Here is a 12,858-nt window from a genome sequence, read left to right as displayed (position 1 = left end):
TCAAAGTCTAACCCTGGTGACAATATGAATTCTGAATTTTTAATTTTATCAATTTAAATCCTAAATTTTTGATTTATTTTTAATCCAATATATTTGCCTATTTTCGTTAAATAAAATCGATAAAAAAAAATAATATTTTAGCCATTAAACCTAATGTGAGTATACATAAAATGTTTAAAATATCTAATTTGAAAACAAATTAAAAGTTTAAAATTTAAATTGACAAAATTAAAAACTCAAAATTTATTTTGTTACAAAAATCAAATCTTAATTTTTTTTTAATAATTTCCTCAATATTAAATATATTTACATAAAAATAAAAAAAATAATTTAAATAAAAGAAGGTATTACAAAATGACAATGACAAGTATTGTTTTTAAAATAGAGTATCCATTTTTTTATAAGAAAAAAATATAATAAAATAAAAATATTACGGTCCCGGAAAGGTAAGAAAAGTTAATTTATTAAAAGTAGTGCTATTAACATCTCATCAATTATTTTAGATGTTTCATTTCTTTGGACCCCACTTATAAATTTAAAACTCTTAAAATTTTTCTTTTCTCCCCCCAAATAATATTAAAATTATTCTTGTAAAAACATTTCACTCATTCAACTAAATGCACACCCTCACATTTCAAAAAGTCTTTTTCCCAAAAATCCTAACAAAACCTACGAAGGTGATTATTATTTCATCTCCACATACTTGTTCATGACCACAAAAAAAAAAAAAAATTATAGGATTTTTTTGCTATTATTCAAAGTTTCCCTTTTGTAGGTTCTACAATCTCTACGAGTTTCGATTATCTGTTCTCGAACAAATAAGAAATGTTCGATTACCTGTTCCCGAACAAATGAACAATGCTTGAGCTTGTATTCTCAAATTTTGATTATATATTCGAGAGTTTAATCTTGAAAAAATGAGGAATAGTTTTTGTTATTTTATTATTTTTTTCAAAAAGCTTATTCTTACAAGGTTAATCTCCTTTGAGCTAAGAATACCGTCAAAGTTATGAATCTCCTCCGAATTGTTATTATTGTACTCCTCTCGTCTTATAGTTGTGATTACCAGAAAACTTCCACTCATTGTTATTGTCGGAGAAGTGTGGGTAACCAAGTGATTGCCATCGCTATTGCCGGAATATTGTCGCTAAAGAGTTTTCAAGATTTTGAGAATCGGTAGGTTTTGAAAGTAGAATTTAAAAAAGATGGATAGATAGTGATGGAGGTAGATACTCTCATAAATCCTAACTCATGATATAGTGAGTGTATGAGCTTAATTGTGAGATAAGATATTTCAAAATTATTGATGACTTTTTTAATAATTTCATTTGAAGTATTATTGTAATAAAAAAAACCTAAAAAATAAAAAGTCCAAAATAATTAATATAGTACTAATAGTAATACTCTTTATTAACTTATGTAAATCACATCACCTTTATTTTTTTTCACATAACTTTTTTTTATAATAAACTAATAATAATAAAAAATTAAAAAAAAATCACTTTAATTTTCATCATGAATCATCATCAAAACTCGTATAAGGCCTAGTTTAACATAATATAAAAAAATTTAAAAAGTTAAAAAGTTATTATCTTATTTAAGTCACATTATCTCATTTAAATCACATCATCTCTCTACCACATCACTTCAAACTCAACCTATATTCAACGTTTTTTCATAAAAAATCAAACAATACACTTATTCCAAATAACCCATAAATCTCCCAAACCTCTCAAATTATGGGACACTTTGAAAAGATTGGTAAAAAGTCAGTTTTTGACTTTTTAACTTTTTTAACCAAAAAAATCAATTTTTTTTACCTAAAGCAACCTAATTTTTTGTTAAAAAAGCCACTAATTACCAACTTCCCAAAACACCACTATCTCAAAGTTCGAATTTAAAATGACCACAGTCAACCCCTTTCTAGCAACATGTCAATTTCATTTCACAACAGAAGTAATTTCATAAAACACAAAGGAAAAAGATTGGTAGCTCGAATCTGTGGCTCGAAAAATGGCTCGAATTCGAAGACAGAGACAGAGAGAAAGGAGAAAAGAGAAAGAGGAAAGAGAGAGAGAAGAGAGAAGAAAAGAAAGAGAAGGAGAGAGGGAGAAAGAGAGAGGAGGAGAGGAGATCACCACCGCCGTCGCCTCGCCGCCGGCAGTCATCGCAGCACCACTGCCGTCGCCTCTGGCCCCGCCTCCGCCTCCCCTTGTGAATATGCCCCCTCCAGTCCTCCTCCTTCCTTCTCCTCCTCCTCCTCCTCCTCCATTCTCTTCTCCTTCTCTTCTTCTCCACCCTTCTTTTTCGTCTTCCTTCTGCAACAAAAACCAGGAAAAAGAAAAAAAAAAAAAAAAGAGACACCAAAATGACGTCATTTTGGTGTCGAGCCCCGGATTCGAGCTACGTAGCGGGGTCGAAACACAAAAACCACCTTCTTCTTCTTTTTTTTTTATTTTTTTTATTTTTTTATTTTTATTATTATTGTTTTTTTCATATTTCAAAGCCTTGCCTTAGCAGCCAATCCCAGGACGCCACATAGCTCCGGATACAAACTTTTCCTTATTTCCGAATACACCTCGCCGTCCCACTTCCTTTTACCCAACTCCTCCCCTAGGCGCACCGCAGCCTCCACGGCCGCCTCCGCGCTATCATACGCGGAGTCCACAATCCCCATCTCCACCGCCTCCGCCGCCCTCACCTTCGCCGCTTTCAACAACACGTCCCTACGCGCCGCCGCAGATCCTACTTTTGATCTCACCAGCGCGGTGAAGTAGTCCGGGAACGTCATCCCTAGATCCAGCTCGCTCATGTACAGCACACCTCTATCGCTCCTCATCAACACGTAGTCGTGGCTCATCATCAGCATCATTCCGGCGGCGGCGGCGTGGCCGGTCACAGATGCGATCGTCGGCATCGGGAGGGAGATCAGGTCGGCCACCACCGGCTTGAAGAGATCGACCATGTGGAGGAGGCGGTCATGGGCGGCGGAGGGAGATCCGGCGGTTTGAGCCCAAGCGAGATCGAAGCCGTTGGAGAAGAACTTGCCGCGAGCCGTGGTAACGAGAGCCGAGCCGCGAGTTGACTGTTCTCGGGCTTCGCGAAGAGCCGAGCGGAGTGATTCGATGAGGCTAGGGTTCAGGCGGTGCTCGTCGTCGCCGGTGATTGTTAAGAAGAAGATATCACCGCGCTTCTCTAACGTGCACATGGTAGTTTAGTGGTAACGTGATATGTCTTCTCTCTCTCTCTCTATGACAGTAGTGTCTTGAGAGTCTCTCAGCTTTGGTTTGTGTGTGATTTTTATACACAAAAAGATATGGGTAAATTACAATAAACTCTATTGAATTAAGAAAATTTTAGGGCTGGTTTGGGGTGTTATAAAAAAGTGCACTTTTTGTTTTTTTGGACTAAAAAAGTTGAGAAAAAAATATGAAAGTTTGGGTTAACTTTTTGAATTTTTATGAAAAAATGTGTATTAAAAAATTGTATAAAAAGAGTGTGTAAGAGATGAATAGTGACAGGTGGGGCCCAGCCGTACAAATCGGAAGGTGTGAATGGGAGTTGGAAATTATTGGCTATTTTTTGTACAAAGCACTGCACGGTTTTGTTTGGTCTGTGGGGGTTATCACGGGTCCCATTTTAATAATCTGAACCGTTAAATGTGTGTAACTCGTCGAACACTGTGTACCTATAAAAAATCACGTTAATCGGATATCGATAGCTATCTGATCAGATCTATTTATTTTTCAATCCTTAATTATAACACCATCCATTTGTTGTACATAACTGATTTGATCATTAGTTATCGATATCCGATCAATGTGATTTTTTGCAGACATATAGTACTCGACGATTTCTACACATTGAACGGTTCAGATTATCAAAACGGGACCCGTGATGACCCCCATAGGACGAACAACGGTGTGTGTAAAAACCACACCCAATCATTTCTTTTTTCTCCACTGCCGCACACAGCAGCTGCACACACATCAATTCGGTGTGTACTTTTTTTTTTTTTTTTTTTGAAGAAAATTGATTTTTTAATTTTTTTTTTTTGTGAATAGTGATATCTTTTTGGATTTTGGAATAACTTTTTGACTTTTTGACTTATTTAGGATAAGCCAAACCAGCCCTTAATATACACCCTTTAAAAAGAATGTATTGTATACATATTTAATTATGTTATTTTTTTAATTATAATTATTTTTTTTAATTATGATATTATTTTAATCATGACTTATGTATTTTTTAATTATGCCTTATATTATATTTAATTATGATATATATATTTTTTTAATTGTGATTCAAAAAGTTAAAATTATGTAATTTTTCTTTTTAATTATGTGATTTAAAGTGCACCATGATCTTTCCTATTAAATTATGATTCAATTGTAATGTCTGTCTTTAAATTTTAAAATTCTAAGAGAAGTAATATCTGGAAGAAAAAAAAAGTAATATCTTTTTTTATTTTATAATTTTGTTAAAAATTTATAAAAAAATTAAATCATGTATAAAACAACCTGATATATTTATTAAGTTGTGAGGATAATAATACATGATATTGATTATTTTAGAATAATAATCGGTGTGTTTGGTTTCATTTTTTTTTAATTTAATTTTTTGAAAATTGTGTTTTTCATTTTTCGTATTTTTTTTTATTTTTAGTAAATATTTTAAAATTTTAAGTAATTTTTTACTTTTTTAGATGTATTTTACTTAGATGTAACTAAATATTAAAATATTTGTGAAAAATATTTTAAAAAATTGATAAATATACAAAAATATGAAAAATATATTGAATTTTTCGTATTTTGTTTTATATTTTTTTTTTGATATTTAGTGTGTTTTTAAAGATTTTTTTCATAAATATTATATTTTTTAAGTATATTTATGTTAGGTGTATCTAATTTTTTTTTAAAAAAATTACTTAAAATATTAAAAAAAATTATTGAAAATATTAAAATATGAAAAATAAAAAAATAAAATTTCCTAAAAACTGTTTTAAGAAAACTAGAACCAAACAATTTATCTAAAATTTTACTTACACTTTGCATCTTTTATCGTAGTGGTAAAGTGTAAACGGGTTAGTAGATAAGGCCATTATTATTTTAAAATTTTAATAAATATATTATGTATTTTACACTTGATTTGATTTTCTTATAAATTCTTAATAAAATTTTCTAAAAAAAAATTAACTGTAATAGGATAATATTTTGATTTCGTTTGAAATGTAGGTTGGTTTTTTTAACTTTTTGGATTTTTTGCTATTAGTCTGAGGTTAAAAAATCTCGTTTTAAATATAAAAATAAAATGATTATGATTTAAATATAATATTTTATTTTGTTAACTTTTTAATTTATTTTATCTTTTATGATTAAAATAGTCAAAAAAATCTCCCAACCCTTTATGCCAAACGAGTGCTTTGAAGAGTTACATTATTGAGTTTTAAAATAATAAAATATATATGGTTCATAATTAAGACAATTTACTGTAATTTATTCAAAAATAAATGACAGGAGTTTGGGTATTCTACGGGTGAGCTAATGGTGGACTCCAAATATTCAAAGTGGACACAACCAACCACCTACCCTCCAAATTTATTAGGCAAAATTGCATTTCATTCAAGCAATGATAAGAAAATTATATTTTTATGATGGTGTAATTTGTCTTATATGTATGGTGCAAATTTATTTTTGTACATGATGTAAATTTTTATGTGTGTCAGACTTATATATATATATATATATTTTTTTTTTAGTCTAATTATTTTGTGACTATTCCACCTATTCAAAAAAGGCATTGACTTTTATCCAGTCCTTAATCGGATTGGATCATGCTGTTGGGCTTATAGGGACTCATTGCGGGTCCCGTTTTGATAATGTAAACCGTTCAATATGTAGAACTCGTCGAGTACTATATGTCTGTAAAAAAATCACGTTGATCGGATATCGATAGCTATGTGATCAAAACAAATTTTTGTCAATCGTTAATTTATTCACCGTCCATTTTTTTTATACAAAACTGACTTGATCACATAGCTACTAATATCCGATCAACGTGATTTATATAGACTTATAGTACTCAACGTGTTCTACACATTGAACAGTTTAGATTATCAAAATGAGACCCGTGGTAGACCTCCACGAGCCCAACAGTACGGTTCAGTCCGATTAAGAACTGGACAGAAGCCATGCCCTTCAAAAAAAAATTTCTAATTTATTATAACAGATAACATGCAACTGGAAAATGGGACAAAAATTTGCAAATCAATGGAGATTTTTAAATGGTTATTCTTCTTTTGAATTTGTTTGTTATATTTAGGTTCATAGGGCTTGAGTCTCTACTAATAATTTAAATAGCTGATTTTGTAAGGTATCATTGATGTTAAAAATTATTAAGTTGATTTGATAATCATATTTGTTTTTAAAAAAATATATAAATATATTTTTAAAAATAAATCATTCATTTTTTTAGAGAGACGTGATAAGAAAAAGGAGAATTATTATTCAGTGTAAATATAAATATATATATATATATACACATCAATGAAAAATTTTATGAACATTAACAATTAAAATTTTAAACTTTTTCATATATAATTTTCTTTTTAAATCACCACAGTACCATAAATGTTACCATTTATCATATTAACATAGTTTTTTATTTTTATTTTTATTTTTTTAATTTTTAGATAACATACGCGAAAGATCCTAGAAAATAAATGATTTGGATCATCATAAGAAAACTAGTGACGGACCTCACACAGCCGAACATGACGATCAAGTTCATATTTAAATTTCAAAAAAACACCACTCTTTTTTAAAATGAGTAAATTACACTGACACCCCCTGGATTCCATTGAAATCACGCCGTCACCTCCTTTATTATTGACAATACCATTGACACCCCCCTATCAATTAACATTGTTAATAAAATGCTAAAAATACTATAATGCCCTCATCTAATTTATCAATTTCCATCTTCAACAATTTAATATATCAAAGGGTAAAATTAAGGTAGAGATGAAGAACCACAACCATCTATGTGATAGATCTCCAGCCCACCAAATGGCTTCCACTTCACTAGAAGAAACCATATCACCTTATCGCTAGCCTATTAGTGGCCTACTAGTGCAATGATTGAAGGGACTGATTGATGATCATGAGAAAGAAGATGGTGATGTGCCCATGGACACAACAATCAACAATGGCGAGAATGTAAGAAGATAATGGATGGGGCTGCAGGGATCACTAAAAGAAAGGAAGAATATGGCAGTCTGTGATGTAGTCAAGGAGGTGGTAAAGAGAAAGAGGGTTGGGGGTTTTGGTTTGGGCATTGAAGGATGAGATTTGGAAATGGGGTGTTGTAGATGGTATAAACGTGATTTGCAGGAGGATTTGACTGCTATAAATACAATAAATGAAGATGGAGCAAACACCCAATCAATCAACATTGAACACAACTTAGGGGTGATTTAGGAAGATAGTTAAAAGCTGACTTTTTGACTTTTTTGGCTTTTTTTTTTTTTTTTTTTTTTGTGAGAGAGGAAGTGGGTTAAAAGCTGAAAAGTGACTTTTAACCCACTTCCCAAAATATCCCTTAGTTCATGGCCTAGTACTATTTATCTTTAATTTAACCCTAGTTCAATTAAGGAGTAGACTTGAAAGGCATCTTTGCCATAGATTTTTGTGGAGATGTGGTTTGGAAATACTCCAAGATCCTATAAGTCATGCTTGATCCTCTGATTGCCACCTGAAAAATGATGAACACTCCGGTCGGGGGTACTGGAATTAGCACTCCGACAGACAAGTTAGTGTATGCTCTCTAATTTACTTCTATCTCAAGTTATTTAATCTATTCTCACATACCTTTCTTTGGTTGATGTTCCTCTATTTATACTAATATCTGGTCCCAGGGGTCAGGCCCACTCTTAATCCAGCGCATGATTGCTTATTCGGCCTTTCAGTCGTATGCCAATTCCTAATCGGCTCCTTGTATGGCCAATTGCACGGCCGATTTAAATATTTGGCATCAGGACCCCTTTGGACAGAGCCGAATCGTCTTTGTCCTGATTTCCTTCAAATAAATTTGGCTTTCCTTAGTATATAATTATTCGGCCCCCACAATTGCCCTCCAAACATCCAACTAACGCCAATTAGTCAGCATGTTTGGTTTTAAACCTGGAAAGTCAAAAATACGGCGCTTGCACTCTTTCCAATACTGAAGTGTCAGAATGTCCACGCTTTTAGAAATCATTATAATTTCCCGCCCCTTCGTACGCGTTGTTCATTTAATGCGATTTGAAACCGTGTTGTCCCTTCAAATGTATATATATATTTTTTTGAATACGCAAGGCTTCCTGGTTGCCTCTTAACATTTTTCTTTCATTTTACGATCTCTGTAACTTCTATCTGTTCTCCATTGTCCTCTCTGCTCCTTGTAAGTTCTTATCTTCTTTATTCCAACTCTCATTTCCTTGTTTGTTTTTAGGTTAGAGCACTTCTTATTCTGGCTCGGATGGAGAAACATTTGCAAGCCCTTTTTTCTGCGGATCGTGTTTCCACTTTTCGACCCCATTTTTCTATTCCTGACGACGTTCATCTGTCACTTGTGATAGAGAGCATAGTTGACATGGAGAGGACCGATGTGAGTACGATCATCTTTCCTCTTCTGTCAATCACTAATGGCAGAGTCCGTTTCCCCCTTCACCCATTTTTGAGGACCATCCTTCGCTACTGGGGTCTACTCCATTCTCAACTTAACGTAAACTTTTATTGAATCATAATGGGAATAGTAGAATTAAATCACCGACTTAGGCTTAATCTTGGAATTCCTGCTATTCGGCATTATTATGCCTTGGCCAAATTCTTTGGTCGACAGGGACGCTACTTTCTTAGGGCTAAGGACACCGACCATCATTTGGTGACTATGCTTGCCAGCTCTGGCAAGCGTGTTGATGATGTCATGGTCGTTGTCTGAGGCAATTAGGAATTCGGCGAGGGTGAAAATCGCCTAGATCTTGCGCCTAAACAAAAAGGCAAACCAGGTGGTCGTGTAGTCCCATTTTTCTACGCATTTTTTATACATTCATTCGGCTTAAATCCCATGTACTAATCGTTTCAGTTTGTGCAGGTAACGATTTGAAGAAAGTACTTGCTTCGGTCGATGACGTTGTACTTCAATAAGTCAAAACCACGCTAGAATTTTTTGGCTGTCCCAACCTCCAAAAACAAGGGCGGGCCACTCATATACTGTTGCGATACAAACCTACATACGCCACTTTTTTTGCTACAGATCACATTTCGATTCCGAAGGGTGAATAATAGCTCACGACACTCATTTTCCCGAACTATAAGAACCTTAGGGAAATTGGTGTTGGAGATTCGGATTTAGAGCAAAGTGAAGTCCGTGATCAGGTCGCTGAACCAAACGAGGCTGATTTGGAGGAAGTCAACGCGGCTTTCAACTTGGCTTTTAAGGAGGTCGACATTAACTTTTCGTCCACTTCATGCGGGGTTGACACATCATTGGAAGACAATATTTTCACCAATTTAGGAGATCTCTCGACACGGATCCTGAAAACATGGCCGGGGAGTCCCTAGTATAGATGGCCAGAAGAAAAAATGCTAAGAAAATGGCGGCTCGAAGAAGGGCCGAGGCCGCCAGGTCTGAGTCCCCACCACCTGTTCAAACTGATTCTCTTCCTCCGGCTCTGGTTGAGGCTGAAACTTCTCCAACTCTTGTTGAATAAACGGAGCAAGTTATTGTGGATGAGTCAGCCATTGAGCAATCGGACGATCGATTGGCCGAACAGAGGGAAGAAAAATGCCCCATCGAGGTTGGAGCCGATTTCACTGAAGACTTAGTCGATAAACGGCTACGCATGGAAGAATCGCAGGATATAACGGCGCCGTTTATTATCCAACCTAAAATAAAGAAGTCGTCGGTTTCGGCTGACGCATCGGCTTTGAAAGACCTCGCTGTGGCCCTAAGTGTGGCCTCATCGATATCCTTGCCGGTAGACAGGGCTGTTGTAGACACCCCATTTTTAACCATCCTCAAGACTTTGATGTTCTTGTAGGCACATCCGATGATTAGTTTGATTGCTCGTCGAGCGCTCGAAGTCCGCGACAGAACGCCACAGGTTTGAGTTTTCCAAACCCTACATCCATCTTGTCTCATTTTTGGACCATGTTTAGGTCTTTTCAACATGATGTTGTTGATGGCCTGCCGGCCATATTTGGGCACTGCCGGCTATGGATCTTGGCCTACAGGCCATTGATGCGCCCTACCGGCCATCAATGAGCCCCTGCTAGCCATCACTGATGGCTGGCCGGCCACCAGTGTATTTGTAGATATTTTTTGATATTTTGTGCCAGCTGTTTGCATAGATTGAGCCGTCTTCTTGCACGTGTATGGTTGGATCTCTTTGAGGGTATTTTTCATCTTCTATATATAGAGGCCCTCTCTTGCATGTAGGGGGGTTAGAAATTTTTGAAGACAAAAAATCTCTCTTTCTAAATATTTTGTGCCTTAAAGCCTAAATTCTCTACACTCTTGCATATAAGCCTTTGATCAAGCTTGATCACCATTGAGTTGAGGTTGCTTGAGGTCCTATTTGAACTCTAGAAGAGGATATTGGCTTGGTTTGGCTTGATTTTGGTGCCTAAATTGCATCTTGTCTTCGAGAGATAGAACATTTGTATTTTAAGCTTATTGTAAATACTTGTTTTTTCATCTTTGTATACTGTTTTGAGGCTGGTTTTAACCTTTGAAAATCTCTATTTTCATGGTCCAAAATGGTGGTTTGAGGTTTGATTGGAGTTAGGGATAGTCCACTCTTCTTGTTGCTTGATTATTAAGTTGTTGTGCCATCTTTCAAAGTTTTCTAAAACAACTTTTTTGGCCCTTTTAACCACTGAATTCCAGAGGATTTTCAATGGTAAAAACCATGTTTTGAGGTCCAAAATGGGAGGGGGTAGCCTCCTCTCCCTGTGTCTTGTTTGTAAGCCTAGATAGCTTAACATGTGAGCATAATTTTCTAGCATTTTGTATCTTAATCTCAGCATGTTTTTGCTACTTTTTTTTACTAGTTTTAGCTCTGTTGTGAGCTAGTTTGGTCACTTGAGGCTTGCTTTGTATGCTTGTAGTGCAATTGCGCTTAATAGTTTAGTTTGTGCTATGTGTTGGCCTCTTATTCTAGCTATTTTTAGCTTACTTCAAATATGTTTTAGGACTCCTTTTAGGCTGTTTTAGGACTATTTTGAAGTGTTTGTACCTTGTGAGCTTTGTATTGCATGCGTATGGTGTATCTTCACTAGTTTGGTGCTTTTGACTTTTAAACATGATTTGCACGAGTTGCTTGCATGTTGTCAACATATATAATATCTGCAACCTCCCTCATTTCATCACTTTTTTCATTTGCTTTGAGGATTGGTTAACCTTAGGGTTGTGTTTAAGCTTGAGATTTGTGCTTAATGGTTTTAATCATCTTTTGAAGGTTTCTACTAACCAAAGGCATGATCTCTCTCTTGTCTTAAGTCATCCCTTGGTTGACACCTCTCGCAGTAGAGGACTTTCACTTTTGGACTAACGGTTAAAGAATGGATCGGTAATTAAAATGAGTAAACAAAAGTGACAAGTAAAACTTAAGTAAGATAAGCATGTTGTGTTGCATTGCATGTGTTCAATCAGACATTAGATTGAACACAAGGAAGATTGGAGCATTTCATACTCAAAGTGATGAAATGAGTCAATCTCCTTGGTTTCCATCACCCTTGATCATGCATGATAGGGTGGTGCTCATTTGAGTCATATTTGTGCCTTTATTGAAATTGTGCAACTTGGATCCTTGGCCATCATGCAATGAAATTGCTTGATTGGTGGTTTTGAATCCAAGAGTGCCACTCTTTTGAGGCTTTGAGATGATAAGGAGGGGCACAGTACAAATAAACCCCTAGAAAACCCTTCATTTTTTCTCTGTTCGTGTTCTGTTGCAGTATGGTAACACAGAACACCAGTGGCTAGCAGTGGCTCACTGATGGCTGGCAATGGCTCACTCTTGGCCGGCAAGGCACATTTTTGGCTAGCAGGGGGTCGGCAGCAACCAATCATGGCTGGCAGGCCACTAGTGCAATCCTCAAAAAGTTTTTGGTAAGTTGGAGCAAAAAGGTTTTGAAGTGTACTCAACCCTGCAAACAGAGCCTCTCAAGAGCAAAACCGAAGGGCTTTTCGGGGCGAAAACCGAGTGCATGCATCTTACAATTCCCGAAGCAGAGCTGAGGCAGCGTAGTTTAGTGCTTTGCATGATTAGTTAGTGTATTTTTGCTTTAATTAACTAGTTTGCTAATTAGTTAAGTGTTGTAATAATTAGTAATTAGTTTGCTAGTTATTTGATTTGATTTGTAATAATTAGTCTAATTAGTTTAATTAGATTAGTTTGCTTAGCTTAGATTAGCTTAGCTTATTCATTTGAACCCTCCTCCGCGAGGGCACAATGTTGTAATAAGTGTGCGTGCCTGTGTGCATGTCTTCCAATCCCGCGCCTTTCTCCTTTTTTTTTTAATCGCTTTCAATGGTTAGATTAGGGACATTTTCGATTAGCATACCTTATGCTCTCATGTTTGCATCCATTCATTTGTCTTGCATGTACCAAGGCTCGACGCATCATTCAAACTGTATCGTTATTTCAATACACTTCTTTGAATACGTGTTTAAAAGCATGTTGTTCAAGTTGCTTCAAATGCCATATTAGTAGCCGAGCCTATTAATTTCATATTGCATGTGTTGCATTAGGCATCTTGTATAGTTAGGATCATGTATTTTTCTAACTAGTTTTTGTTTTGGCTTGGAGTACTC

At 35.2% G+C, this 12,858-nt stretch overlaps 1 protein-coding gene across 1 annotated transcript; it reads right to left on the bottom strand.

Moving 5' to 3' along the window:
• Positions 1-1,920: 1,920 nt before the first annotated feature.
• LOC114269622 (enoyl-CoA delta isomerase 2, peroxisomal) lies at positions 1,921-3,500 on the bottom strand. The gene has a single exon (XM_082877687.1). The coding sequence runs from the start codon at positions 3,206-3,208 to the stop codon at positions 2,501-2,503; it is 708 nt and encodes a 235-aa protein (XP_082733813.1). The 5' UTR covers positions 3,209-3,500; the 3' UTR covers positions 1,921-2,500.
• Between the last annotated feature and the right edge of the window lie 9,358 nt (positions 3,501-12,858).

The sequence above is a fragment of the Camellia sinensis genome, chromosome 7 (assembly GCF_055761805.1).
Source record: "Camellia sinensis isolate YWXY chromosome 7, ASM5576180v1, whole genome shotgun sequence".
Classification (NCBI taxonomy): domain Eukaryota; kingdom Viridiplantae; phylum Streptophyta; class Magnoliopsida; order Ericales; family Theaceae; genus Camellia; species Camellia sinensis.
Note: the sequence above shows the minus strand (reverse complement) of the source record. Positions and strands in the feature narration are given on the sequence as shown.

Coding starts and splice junctions, on each gene's coding strand:
- LOC114269622 (XM_082877687.1), bottom strand. CDS start 3,208: ATGTGCACGTTAGAGAAGCGCGGTGATATCTTCTTCTTAACAATCACC.